The sequence below is a fragment of the Opisthorchis viverrini genome (genome assembly GCF_000715545.1).
Source record: "Opisthorchis viverrini unplaced genomic scaffold opera_v5_25, whole genome shotgun sequence".
Lineage (NCBI taxonomy): Eukaryota > Metazoa > Platyhelminthes > Trematoda > Opisthorchiida > Opisthorchiidae > Opisthorchis > Opisthorchis viverrini.
In genome coordinates, this window is record NW_008751681.1 from 1,115,762 (window position 1) to 1,130,819 (window position 15,058).

General features: G+C 42.2%; 2 protein-coding genes across 2 annotated transcripts in view; one reads left to right on the forward strand and one right to left on the reverse strand.

The window, feature by feature from the left end:
• The window catches only part of T265_02149 (hypothetical protein), a gene marked incomplete at both ends in the record, with an annotated part of 159,685 nt that overhangs the window by 49,384 nt on the left and 95,243 nt on the right, over window positions 1–15,058 (reverse strand). The window contains 2 exons of the mRNA XM_009166323.1: window positions 6,577–6,593; window positions 10,014–10,024. Of these exons, the coding sequence (XP_009164587.1) occupies window positions 6,577–6,593; window positions 10,014–10,024 (28 nt within the window). The remainder of the gene's footprint in view (window positions 1–6,576; window positions 6,594–10,013; window positions 10,025–15,058) is intronic.
• T265_02146 (hypothetical protein) overlaps window positions 1–15,058 on the forward strand; it is a gene marked incomplete at both ends in the record, with an annotated part of 74,533 nt that overhangs the window by 42,322 nt on the left and 17,153 nt on the right. The window contains one exon of the mRNA XM_009166320.1: window positions 173–308. Within this exon, the coding sequence (XP_009164584.1) occupies window positions 173–308 (136 nt within the window). The remainder of the gene's footprint in view (window positions 1–172; window positions 309–15,058) is intronic.

Below are 15,058 nucleotides of genomic sequence, written 5' to 3' on the forward strand. Positions count from 1 at the left end.
GCCTGTTTAGTTTCGAGCTAAGCCCAATGCACTTTTGAACTACGTCGTTGTTTTCGTCTATCGCGAGCAAGATCTACAGGGGGGTATGACATCATCCGGCTCTACTATGAGCGCATTGGTGTATTTTCATGGTATTTAAGGAAAAAATTTCCTTACGGCCTCTTAATTGCAGCTGACTTCGACGACAATCACACCGTCGGGGCACTCCACGGAACTACTTGGCCTGTTGACAAGGCACCGGTATACAATGCCACCGAGAACGACGTGGAGGCCAACTCAAGTCAAGGAAATCTCCATGCACTCGGAAGGTAAATATTCAGCGACAAAGTGAAGAGGCCTGTTGTGTTATTGCACAATAGAACGATGTTGTGAAGGTGCGCCTAAATTTTGGTTCCTGACAACTGAATCATCGTCGCGACTTGGAGAATCTATCCGGCTTTTTCTCAGAGTGATCAGATTGCACACTCTAGTTCACTATGTCCACATTTTGTGAACCGAAGTCTTCCGTAGACCAAAATATTCAGCACTGATTACCAGGACATTCAAAGAAAGCAATTGGGGAGACACTTGCTGGGTAAAATCATCATGGCGTTATCTTAACCGATAGGGTAACCCTAATGTATTAAATAGGATATTCGATATTTTGAAGACTACTGTATGTGGCAAAGTCCTGCATTATGACGAGAGGATTGTCATCTTCTGGGGCCAAGAGATGCTGTCGGACGATAGTTAGGGGAACGATGTCTGTAGCGCGTTTCTGTCAAGGTAATTGTACTTTGACACCAGAGTGGTTCAGATCTTCCTAGGACTAATCCGTCCAAGGTGACGTTCATGGTTTTGAAACCGTGATTTCTCAAGAGCACAATTTGTCCCTCTAGCTGAACCTTGACACCGAGTGAACAGCTGATGCCGTTGACTGGATCACTTTCGTTATAATTTGCATTACAAATAGACCAGAAATGTGCGGAATCAGCTTCGGGAATTTTTTGCTCCATTTTAATGCCTCCTGATATAAGCAATAGCAGCAAAGGACTCCGACATCGTAATAAACTGGGTTATTTTGACATTGATAGGTGTCTAATGCGGTTTAGTCATTTCTATACCGTGATCATTCTATTTTAGGTTTAGGTGCTTCCTATTTTGGTGGGAAAACCCGATTAAGCCAAAAAGTCTTTTCGTCTGTTTTAATGTGGCAAAAGACTAGGTCTGTCTTCCTGCTTTTTTTCATAGAATTCTTGTCAGGTTTTTAATTTCGGTAGCCTCATGGAGAGTTTTGATCAGATCTATATTTCATGCTTAAATAATTCCATCTACTGGGACGTTATTGGAGATACTGGAAAATTGACGTTCAATCAGTGACACCCCAGTTCTATCCTGAATATCCCGCAAGCACCTGGGTTAGAGAACTGAACAGCTGATGGACCAGATGGACTAACAGCTGAGTGCACTCAATTCCAAATTGAGTTTGTATCAACTGAATCCCAATTGAATCTCTTGATCATTATATCCGTAAACTGAATACGCTGCACAATGGCAGCCTCACAATTCAGTTAGCACGATATCCCAGATATCGCAGAACTCTACTTATCAGGTTGCTGAAAACTCTTTGACGGCTTTCATAGTCGCCTCCTCGTCCTTCCTAAGGCTCAGCAGATGAACGCAGTTTAATCAAGATCATGTTTTTCTTAAGCCCTCATCCACCATAATCCACAACTATACACCCGTTTGAAAATTCAGTTTGTATTACCAGAGATTCAAGCGAATACAAACCGAATCTCCGGTTTATGAAACAGGCTAAACGTTTCATCCGTTTTACCGTCAGAATCATGTAGGCCCCGCTTTACTGTTAAAATGGGGTAAAATCCCTCAGCTATCCCAATATTCACTCTAGGTGGACAGAGCATAGCAATGCAGTTCTTCAGTAGCCTTATTCAAGTCCTGTGAGTTGCTCTTGACTCTCGCCTTGAGTGATATTTTCTGAAGGGTTACTTCGTGACGTTTGTGGGGTGTTCTTCTCTGAGTGTTCTTCTCTGCTCGTACAACTTGACCAGCCTATTATCAAATTGTTCCATCAACGTAAATCTATCCTGATAATTGCGCTTGCCTCAAAGCGAACAAGCAGTTTTGCATCGCACTACGCGGGACCTAGATTATCTGAAAGAATACTGTGCCATGCACCAGACACTGGTTTTCTGTATTTCAGAACGATATACTCTGGACGAAAAACTCAAATGGGAATGAATCCGTTTTTTAAGTAGTATCGTACCGAAAAAGGTTTTCTTATTCGGATTTCAGCCCCTAGTTAAACAACGGCTTGCGATTATACAAAGTCCCTTTTTTCATTGTGATTATTTGTGTTTTCTCCTTCCGTTCCAGCATGTGGCTGTGTGAGTGACGCTTATAAATGAAATAAATGGCACAGTTTGACAGGTTTTGGCAGCCAGTGATGTTTTGGAATCAGTCGTCAACATAAAAAGACAGGGAGATTAAGGATGGTCAACTTCATTTAAGGTTTGCAAACTTTATACAGCAACAATGGGATTGCTTTTAGAGATTGCCTATCATTTATGCTACTTTTCGATTTTGATGTCGGCATTCTTGTCAGGTATTCCGCGTCGTGGTAATAATTTACTTGGCTGTGAGGAAGTTAGTATAGTAGTGTTCGAATCGCGTCAGAAACTTTATCAGCCTTATCGGCTGCTACGGGAACTGTCAGAGCTACATGGTTGAGTCAAACCCCAGTTTTCGGTTCAAAATCACTTGTCATTTACTCGGACGGTGTAGATCGGTATTTGGTGCGAAGTGTAAGAAAGGGTGAACAGTTTTGTGATCTGATGGCCTACTGGTGCAATAACGGCGAGAGGAAGAGGGACAGGAATACAATACTTCTATATGATGTCCTTCCTGTTAACAGTTTCATCTCCTATACCACTGCGCGGTTGTGCAGCTCCATCCATGGAGCAAGGGAGATATTTCACTGGTTAAGGCCCAGATCTGCTAGATGAAAGACCAGTGGTTCGAACCCAACCGTGGTATTCAGACTGCTCTTAGCCAGGACCGAACAGCCGGGCAGTATCACAGCCACTGTGTACCCACTGTTGCCCAACAGCTACCCACCGTAAGAGTGCCACAAATTAGCCTCAATATATGTCTTTACCTTGGTTCTTTAGCGATTTAATTGGAGAAATGTTGCAACTACTTCAACTGAAATTCCCCATTATCGGCCATTAATGACAGGGATGATTGCCCTTTGTTCTACCTAAATTTGCGAATGGAAATCGCGTTTAGAAAAAGGTGCTCATATGGGTTTCATCCAAAAACAAACTGCCAAACCTGTGAACAAACCCCACAAGCTGCTCATCTTCCCTTACGTGTGTGTTGACCTTTTCAATCCCAGAAATTTCAATACTCCAGCTCGTTTCTATGATTATAAGTTTAACAGCGTAAAAGAAAAAAATTGAGGAAGGGATTTCTAAATTTCCGGATAACTGAACTTAAGCCGTGCTCATGATGAGCTCTCATCTACACTGAAACCTCCGTTTAGGGATTAACCCTCCGCAGAGAGTCTTTTTACTTTGACTAGTCAAGTTCCCGCTGCTGCTCTTTAGAGGTGAGATTCACATTTCTGATAATGGCAGTTGTGGAGAACATTACCGACCACAATGCTTTTTTAATGAGCTCAATCGAAATAAAGTTTGAAGGTGAACAGTACACCCATTTTGTCCGTAGAAGGTCACCAGATTTTACTACATTGTTCATCTCTCTGTATCATTTATTGTTCCCCGGTCCAGCCAGTGGTCATTGCTGTGCGGTATTTGTATAAAGTGTGTTCCTAACTTTCCTTCTTTCAACGCACTCACATCACCTGTGAGTTTTGTCGTAGTGCAGGCAAAACGTTTATCTACAGTGACAGGTTACCTTCCCTAATTTGTTGGTATGGTGCTGGAGCCTGCCCTGCACATTGGAGATATCACAAAACTGGGGCGACACGTGTTAAATGGAGAATACATTTGTGTTCAGTTGACCCACCGGCACATATGTGATACTCATTACCACGTACGTCCAAACGAACACATGCTGGATCGCATTTTAGCCCAATGTACGGAAGAAGAACAGGCAGGTTGTGGGATAGGTTTTTTTCCAATATTAACTGCTCTCAAAAAGGAACCTAAATTTGGTCTGTATACTCCAAAAAAGCTTAAATAGGGACTCCAAGTAAAAATTCAGTCACTGTGTTGTATTTGGTCACGGTCCAAGGCACAAGCTCGCGTGAGGCAGCTTAGTGGTAGTAGTCCCTCTAGGGAGGTGTATTCCAAATGGTTGCAGTGAAACTGAACATAAATTCCGTTCGACAGTTACAAAGGTTGAACTCAACACGTTGCTCCCGGTCTTAGCCTGAAGCAATTGACCCTAGAAGTTAAAATTCCTCGAGGGTACACTGAGTGGTTGCCTTAATCTGTCCTCTGCGCTCAAAACGACAGAAAGATCGCTTTGAGACTGCCCTGATTCACTGATCGGTTGCGTGGTTCTTTTAACTGTATAAATGTTATAGGCTGTATTGTATTACCCTTCTTATGCTGGTTTACACATTATGCGGCGAGATGCAGCATACGCAATGAATAAATTCAGTAAACTTGATCCCACATCCTTCTTCAAAGCTGTCAAAGCATGAGAGGGCTACGAGCTACAGCTCGGTTCACCGTAATCCGAGTTTTCGCAGAAACCGGGTGGGTAAAACTCCAAGCGATTTCGTAAGTTCCATCCTGAAATGCTAAACAACCTACCCGGTAGTTTGACTACGCAGTGCAGAGAACAGACCGGGGGTCTTATTTCAATCTCAGGTTTTTACACTTTATGTAGTTTACGCCTCGTGGCTTCCAAATTCCTTTTAAAACCGGGTTAATCAGGGACCGTATAATTCCTAGCCGAATTCCATTAGCCTCTGATTTACTGCATTCAGCAGTCTTCCGAAAGTATGACGCGATGGACTTAGCTTACGGTAATAAGTTTACACCCCAACTTTTTTAGTCACTGAATGATATTACGAAAAAACTTGAATAAAGCAACAGCATGGAATCTATCAAGTTTAAATCAATCCGATGCATGCTCTAATACAGGAGGAACAGCTGCACGCCTGAAGATAACCAAATGATTCTACCTAACCAGATATATGAAGACCAAATATGCTGTATTTCACTGGAATGCAAAACAAGACGTCAAACGCAGGCTCAGAGAGCGAGGAAAATTAAATAATCCACACGGGCCTTGTATGTATTTAGTATTTCTTCGTTTACATAAGTTCAATCGGCGGGTTGCAAAACAGCAAATAAAAATGACACTGGTCGGTATTGGGCAGAGAGTGTAAAGTCACGGAGCACGAGAGACTGTCACACCTCAACGACTGACTGATAACCAAGAAGGGCCGATTAAAAACTCGGCCGTTTTTGTACCCGGGGACTTTTGTATATAAGTCCAGGCGCTTTTGCACGTGGTATACAAAATCAAATGTTTAGAAATCCTTATCAGTCTACTGACAGTTAGTAGGCTGACATAATATTACAAAACGTTTGGTAGTATATACTCAAAAATGAACCTCGGAACTCAAATCTCAGAGGTATTTTAAAACGGTACAACCGAAAGGGGATATCAAATCAAACCCCGAAATTGTCAACGGAGCACCACTTTTCGATCAATGATAGCTGGACCTTTGAATGCGTGTATGGCTGCAAACAGTTAAGTTAGACGGTAGAGCTCACATTTCTATGACCAAACGCGATCGATTATGTTGGTCAGCTTCGTATGCGAGAAACACCAATCGTGGGTTTCAAGTTTTCTTGCTATTTTGGTTAAATTCTAACCACTACCTCTTTTTCAGGTGTGTATTGTCTTGCCTGCAACTGTTTGATCAGATTAAATTTGGTATGAATTGTATGAATTCCCACTGAGACGTGATAACAGGAGTATCCAATACGCGTCCAAGAAATGTGCAAAGCCAGTGAGAATGTCACAGTCTCGACTGCAAAACCCAAAACGTGAATTAATCTAGGTGCATTTGGCCAATTAACAAGTCCATAAATTCCAGTTTTTGTGAAGCCTGGGATCCTGGTCTACGATCACGTGGCGATGATGGTTATGGTGGCAGAGGATTAATCCATTATAGGTGACTAAATGGATGAAAGGTTCCTCGTAAAGGCTACATCCAGTCGACTGAAACATCTTCACCACGACAAATTTCCAAAAGGTATGAAGTTTGCAATTATCTTGGCTTCGGTGAACTTTGGAATGCAGACGAAATTTCACATGTTTAGCGGCTCGTATTGTCTTCATGGTAAGCATTCTAGAAACTCTTCCAACAGAAAATTTCAGAATGATCGTTGGAGGAGGTAGGAATATCACTATTCATACTGTTTGACAGAAGATTATACCTGTACATTTCAACTGACACAGACACAGATATTTTATGCGAAGAGACGTAATGTTTCATTACCATGAAGTCAATACTTTCTGGTAGAAATTGAAACTAAAAAATTCGGCTCTCCATTAACCATGAGACCATCAGCATCTCTCAGAACTTACTGGAGCATTTTCCGCGCCTACCAATATGAGAGGAAAAGAATGAACATCGCAGCAAAGAACAACTTTTCAATAAACCCCAATTTTCCCTCTGACGTTAGGATGTACCCCTTGTCTTATCTTGCCAGCGAGCACTGTGTGCGCAAGCTCCCATGGTATATTCCTATTCACATTTCCTCAAAGGCCTAATTGGTGGGTAGTTGCAAAATGTTTTCTGTCCGAACAGAATTTTGAAAAACCTGTGCCTTCAACCCAAAAGAACCCGGCATTTTAACTCAAGCTCAAAATACTGTGGAAGTGGGCAAACCGGAGCTCCGAAAGGTACTTTTTTGTCTTGTACAGTCAAGCTGGATTGAGGACGTCTATTACTAGCGCAGCGGTCGCTCGCTTGGCTGATGCGTGTAATGTGATGAATTCTATCACCGCTTTTCAAATGCAGTGCCAAGCACTCATCTACCTACGAACATCTGTTCAGTATTGACGTGTGGCGACAAGTGAGACAGTGGTGATTCTGAGGAAGCTTTCGGACGTGCGTTAAGTCCTTCATGATCTGCTCTCGTAACCACTGGCCACTAGGGCCAACTGATCGCGACGTGAATATTTCTTCAGACTTTTACCGCTTTATCCTTGTTTCACTTATGGGGCTCACTGGCTTTCAGTTTTTTAATTCCCCGTTCTGGATTGACCAGAAGAAGGGATCGAAAAACAATATTGTTTGCCAGCTTGTTTTTAAACCGGGTGAATGACTTGGGGAGCACAAGTTTCCAACACAGTACTTTACCACAGTTCTACCCTAGATGGCTGTAGACATAATTTTTAGGTCAGAGCTTACGCAGCCACACAATATTTTGTTCCTAGAAAACCGATGTGATCACTGAATTCAGACCATATTTTTATCATAAAACTGCACTAAAACCGAAAAAATATACAAAATCTTCCGAGCTGGTCGGTAGGATCAGACAGATTTTAGATTTTGAACTTCCTAACATATCCCAGCAATCCAAGCTGATTCTAAAAGCGCGTAAAATAATCAAACGGATCACTTGCACACTTCTGTAGAATTTCCCAAACTACTGAACAGAACTCATGCTCGAACTCAGCCGGTTAAACAAAAAGCAAGGTTTTTTGGGTGCACAACGAAGCATTGGGAGAAAAAAGTCTGGAGATAAATCTTTCGGTAGTTCTGTTATTCCCATACTATATACTATTTGGTATACTGTACAATATCAAAACTAATCTCTCAGCATTAGAAAAGCGTCCCAAGCTAACTTAAAGACACTTTTTATCAACATTCTGAGCTGATCAAGCTAGTCACTGTGAGAAAGTGGGTAATTCGAAGGCAAATTGACTAGTTTCAAAAACCCCTCGCCGTTGTTAGACTAAGAATGTCGAAACTAGCAAAACTAGCAAAAGCGAGGCCCTGAATTACACGACTGCTTCTGAAGACGATCCGGTTAAATGCTTCTACAAGATCGGTCAGCTGATGAACGAACGTTGAAGATGTCCTAACAAAAACGGCGTGGACCTAGTCCTGAGAAGATATCGCTCAAGGTGACAGCCAAAATCAACCGACATGACGTGATAATGAGCCCATCCATGTACGAATGAACACCGGAGATTTTGAGAGAATTCATTCGATTCTCACAACAAAAAACGCCTTAACCCATATGGTTCTGAAAGTAAAACAGACAGAACGTCCAAAACATTCCACAAACGATAGATTCGGCTTTGATGCAGCCGAGTGTAGTTTAACACTAACTGAATTTTCAAATGAGTATATTTTGGGTTTGAATAGAACATGAGGTTGATGGAAGCTTGCAGATAGAATTATGGTAAGGTTTACCATTCGTGATTTTCATGAGTTAACGAGTGTATTATTCATATTATTTATATATTAGCCACCAAACATTCTAAAACAAAATTGCTTCTGGGCGCGATATAACAATAATGTCTGTTGATGGCAACTCCTAAAACCTGAAGTTCAAGTTCAAAGGAAGTTGGTTACTTATCATGCGGATTTACCGTCTATAATGACAGTGCTGGATCCACTTTAGAGGATTCAAATCCTGTCCTTGTATCCGTGACCTTCGTATGCTCAACCATGATAAATCAGGCTTCTCAAACCCACAAAAATTTATCCGTCAAAGCTAGTATTTGCACTGTCAAACATGGACGTTTGGCCTTACCTATTTTTGACAACGTATCGTCAGAACTATTCAAGATTGTGTACTTAATCTCAGCGAGCTAATGTCCATTTATAGCCATATACACCCATTTGCAACATTAAACTGGAGTCTTAACAGAACCCCAGTTCAACCTCCCGCTTTTAATATTATTTGAAGGATTTCCGAAAACAGTCGATTTCCTTTCCTGAATAGCCATTCCAGTGAGTCCATAGCAAACGAAAAAAGCGCAAGACTCAAGTTTCCTTCTCATTCGAGCTCATCAGCAGTGCACGTCCTTGGCCGTACCGTGAGGCACCCAGCAGAGCACGCTGGGTGCATGGCAGGACTTCCAAGTCAGGTAACACCGCGGACACTTGAAACCTGTCAGGTTATTTTTTGATTAGGTCTAGGTGTTTGCGAACTTTAAGAGTGCAAGTTCACATCACACCACACTTCTAGCAACATACAAAGAAAACTCAAACCTGATCCAGACCGGATGTTCCTGGATGCTCCGTTGCGCTCGATTCCGACAATCAAGGGATTCTGTAGCCAGAATCCAACAGCACGTTATTTATCAGCTAATTCCAGTTGCACTAAGGCATGGGCTGATATGATTGTCTATTCGTTCTCTCAACGGATTTGTGAACATTGACCAAAACAGTCACTAGGAAACATTCCTTCAGGAAATAGCTATGCGATAGCAGTGACATCTAACTAAGGAGCATAAATAGCAGGACACGCCACTGAAACACCACACGTTTGAGCTTCTTTACGACTTCGAGGAAGATACGAAATTTTTGTTGCTCTTTTGCGCATTGTTAAGCAAAACAATACAGTCAGCATTTGACAGAGGAATGTCACTGAATCAGACCGTATGCTTTTCTTGGCGTTGCCCCAATCCCAACATTGGTCATAAAACGTTGTGTGAAATTCGATGATTGATTCCCGTTTTCTAGGATTTTAGTTATGAATACATAGTGACTTTTGACTCCGATCTTCAGAAGCAATTTTAAAATTTAGCATGGCGTTGTCTATCTTCTCGTTGTTTTCAGTGAAAATTCCAAATATAACATTCGGCATAGACGTAACGAACTATTCGCACGGTTTCTGAAAACTCTTCTGTGGCCTATGACCGGTTTTGCCTTTCTTGGGGCTCATCGGTTAGGGACAGTTTCCGAGTTTCAGTCGACCTTACGTTCTGCTTGAACCCAAGTTGCACGAGGTTAGCGAATTACACCCATTTGCATACCAATTTTGCTTTAATTGAAGACTCACCTGGAACCCAGCTGAAAATATGAAAAATGAGAGATTCATCTGGATTCCCGGTAATTCTTCAATCGAAACCAAATTAAAACGCAAACTTGTGCTGCGCTTATACTTCAGTTCTTCCAAAGCTGTTTATATATCCTTTCACAAGCCCAGTGACCTTTATTCTGTTGGACCAAGACTCACATCGGTTTCCATATTACTAGCCTTACTCCATAGTCTTAACCGTGGCATACCCACTTCATTTAGTCAGTTTGGTATCTAATACACAAATTTAGTGTTATTATCGGTGTTTATTAACTACACAAGCATGTTTCCGGTGACGTTTGATAGAGTACGATTACTGCGTATTTCTACGGATAAAAGGGGTGAACAGAATCTGACCAAGAGTGATGATGACTGTCCCATCTGCCGCACACGGCTTACGCGCGTGTTCGCTCAACTATTTTATTTGGGATTCACTCTCTATCTTACACCAGGTTCTCCGCTGTAGTGTTATTATTATGATTAACTAATTTCTGGCTCTTGTCGTGGACCTGCAACACATCTTCAGTCGCACGTTCCTAGTTCACCAGTGTTCAGAAATGTCAAGATGTTTTCGTCTCCCAACATGAGTGGAAATTCACTGCTTTTCTGCATCAACACCAGGTAGAGACAGATAAAGAAAAGAAACCTTCAACTAGTGTACATCTGGGATCATTTTCCGTAAACCTCTGATTTCACTTCATTGAGCAACAATCTCTTTTCTCCCCTACTCACTACAGGATTCCGATGGCAAACATTGCAGGCGTTTTTCTATTCAAAATCAGAGGAGACCATTTTGTGGAATTTACTTGATGCAGGCATAAATCTGAGAGTTCATTTCATGGAGTATACATTCTGACCTGACTTGAATTGGCCACGTCACTCAGGTGTGGTTATCACTTGCATATCGCTTGGACACCGCATTTGTTTCTCGCCAAAGCAGGGACAAGCTATGTGGTTGAAAACAATTTTGACAAAATCTGCTCTCGCACAGGTGGCTTTCGTAAGTGCCAGGGGCTAGTGGCCTCGTTATTTTCACGAGTTCGTTGACGTTACTACTATGGCACACCCTCGACCAACTTGAGAGGTGTATTCTGTGATAGTCAAGTGCAGGTGCATTCCTCTTCCGGATTTGACTGCCTGATGACACATATGAGAACATATGAGTGGACGGGTGAAATTTCCGTCAATATGCAATGTACTTCCGTTGACAGGATGGGCTTCTGAATACACATGGTAGTTAGAAGTGTTCATAGCCTAGTCAGTCAGTATGAAACAGAAACAACTGTGGCTTTGTGCAAGTTCTCCAAACGGAAGATGCTTTGAGAAGTAAAACCAGCTCAGGAAGTTTCTTCTTCTCCAGGGTACGTAGCCCCTTATCGGGTCAAGAAGACAATCAGGAATAAGGAGAAAAGTTCGCGGTTTCTCTCCTCTTTTCTTCATGATTAGTCAACGTGTTTTGAAGGAGTTATAAGCAGTTTTTGGTTCAGTTTCCTGTAAGTACAAAAACCACTTAAAAATGCCCAGTCTTGGGTACACGTCTTCGGATGCCCATATACTACAGTAGTTGGCCAATGCAAATTCCAGTGTTTCTGCGATCCAGCCATCAACAGTATTTGTTTTTATTTTCACGGATTTCTGTAGAGGAAAATGTTAGTAGCTCAGGTGCGTAGACGGTCATTGTCTTGCTCGCTGAGCTGGGCAATTCGATTGCAAACGTTTCATCACCAATCGAGGTGACATCATCTGTGCGTTATTGGGGAGCGTAGTGGTGCGTAGCGGTGGGTAAGTGGTTGTGGAATCAAATTGCCCAGCTCAGTGAACTAGCCAACGACCATGTTTACGGCTTTTTAGGACTTTCGGTCCGAATGAAGCCACAGGACCGACTAGTGGATTAACAGTTTGGAGCGCCACGCGAAATACACAATAATGAAACCGGCAGCGATCTTTCGATATACGTAGAAATTACTACCGTGGTTGATCTTTTGGTTACACTAGACTGCGCCCAATTATATCTGATTTGAGTTCTTTCAATGGCTCCCTGCATTCGTGTCTGATGAGCTAGAGTACATGAACTTATTGTGATACCTACAAGGTTGTATTTTCATTCAATGCATGAGTACTTGTTCTGATGCTGGATGGAAAAGGCGACTTCGTACATGCTACAACTACTTGTCGGTTAGTGATGATGATAAGATGATCCGGTGTTTACGGCTTTTTAGGACTTTCGGTCCGAATGAAGCCACAGGACCGACTAGTGGATTAACAGTTTGGAGCGCCACGCGAAATACACAATAATGAAACCGGCAGCGATCTTTCGATATACGTAGAAATTACTACCGTGGTTGATCTTTTGGTTACACTAGACTGCGCCCAATTATATCTGATTTGAGTTCTTTCAATGGCTCCCTGCATTCGTGTCTGATGAGCTAGAGTACATGAACTTATTGTGATACCTACAAGGTTGTATTTTCATTCAATGCATGAGTACTTGTTCTGATGCTGGATGGAAAAGGCGACTTCGTACATGCTACAACTACTTGTCGGTTAGTGATGATGATAATGATGATGATCCGGATACCTTCAGAATGCAAGCGCTCTGCAAATATCTGGATGAAAAGCTAACAACGTTTTATTTGTAAGTAGCACTAAATTGCTTGGTGGTCTTGTTTTACTCAGCGATATGAAACCTCGAAAAAATATCAGAACCAGTCACACTCAGTGGCTCATGACTTCATCTGATGGACAGTACTACTCACAATGTTTGCACAACAAATGGAGCCCAAAGATGTGAGCTGTGATCATAGATTTCATGCCAGGATGGTTTATTTCTTCCTGACATAACGAAATCGTCATAAGGTCATTGAAAACCCTTTGACGCCTTACGGCTGGTTTCGCCCTTCTTGGGGCTCATCAGGTAGGCGAAACCCCCGAATGTATATCAACCTCAAGTTCTAATTGAATGTTAACCTTTGAATAGTGTGTTCTGTCAAAAAAACATACCATAACGTAGATGGTGGTCGTTGGCTTGTTCGCTGAGCTGGGCAATTTGATTGCAAACGTTTCATCACCATGATGAAACGTTTGCAATCAAATTGCCCAGCTCAGCGAACAAGCCAACGACCACCATCTACGATACCTGAGCTACCAACATTTTCCTCTATAGAAAATACCATAACGTCTAGGGTATCGTGCCATGTGGAAAATTGAGGCGTCCTGGGTGCAGCCCATTCAATATGACAGTATCATAAATGAGCGATTTACTCTGCTCTCTCGTCAATTTCACTAAGATGAATGTAGTTCGTCAAGATGAATGGACTTATTAGGGCGTTCCTACACAAAGTAACTTTGTATTCCCAATTAATTAGGATTCGAGGTCATACCATAGGTGCATATTGTGTGAGGGCAGAAACGGAATGTCTTCCAATGAGAAACAATGTCCTGGTCCTGGGTTTGCCTTCGATAATAATCGACAGTAATCATTTCTTATGCAGTGGAAATTCACACCCGATTACCGGCAGCGTACACCGATTTTATCACGCCCTAGAGCGTTCGGTCAACATATAATATGTACGTAAATAAACAGTCATAGGTGCACAAGTACTAGCTATTAGTCCAAAAGACTTCCTGTGTTTTATTGCCTTTTTACGGCGACTGTGGTTTACTTGGTCATCCATACCAATTAAGACGGACCTGATAAGTGTGGTGTGGAGAAGTGAACCGTAAAACTGTCGAGACTACGGTAAAACTTGGTAGTTTGGTTTTATGCTATCCCAACAGACAGCACGGCGAGAAGGGAACAATATCAGACTGGTTAATACGACATACCCTACACTCCCTCTCCCTATGTGGGAGTATATATTTTCTCCCCTCTAAAGGGATCACTTCGTTCCGATTCCGCCAGCTTTACAATCGGGCTGACAGTCAGATATCCACCCTATAAAACAGTAAGAAAATTTCTTCATTGTTGGCCCAACTACTGCCCACCGAGGATTATATTTATTCAGAAAACAGAAAATGAGTAAACCGCTCGGTGTAGCAATTGATTTCGGTTTAGATTTTGGAGCGACAAGATGTAGTCAAGTTTTGTTCTACTGGCTATCTTCAGTGCACATTACCGGTTCTGAATAATGAGCTTGACAATTGAACTTGCAGCACAAAGGATTGATCCCAGGGCTGGTGTGCAGTACAAAAACCATGACGCGTAGTTTAGAACATGGGCTTAACAGTTAGAGTCAATGTTAATAACATTTCAACTGAAATCGGTTCAGTTTCGGGGCTTTAATATGGCTGAAATTTCCAAGTTCATGAGAAGTGGGGAGTTGCCCTCCCTGGAAGATAATGTAGGTAGTGCAGTTCAGTTGAAGGCTCTCGTGACGCAGTGCCCATCCAGTATGGAACTGAGAGATGTGGCAGTCGGAGTGCCGTCGGAAAATAAGTAGACCATAATACGTTTCGTTTGTAAATGTGAAGGTCAAGGGGATGTGAGGACTGCTAACCACTGCAGATCACCCATGAAGTGGCCGACAAAACTTTGATGCCTGCAGTCGTTGGATCCTAAACTTCAGAAACTAAAGCTCATCCGTCTTCCATAGTGAACCACCGTCAAATTTGTTCGCAAACTTCTCGAAGATGATGGACAGCTTTGTGTGTGACCAATCAAACAGTTCAGACGAAGGTGCAAAAGTAGACGTCAAATAATAACATTCTGTTTATAAGACTACAGAGATGGTGCTCTATTATTCGATGGGAAAATGGGGATCTGATGCATCGATAACATCCTATGTTTCTTGCACGTTTTGAGAAAATCATGTTTCAACTGAAATCCGACGCACTGCAGCTGTGTTGAAGTCCATGTGACCAAAGCACAACCCCCCGAAATCACCTACTTTACCTGCCTTACTTACCTATTAAATAAAATGAGAGATTGAGCTTAGACATAACACACTACACATGAGGTTGCTGAGGACACTTCAACAGCCCGTGATGGCTTTCGACTTTTTGTAGCACATCAGATAAACGGAGTCTCC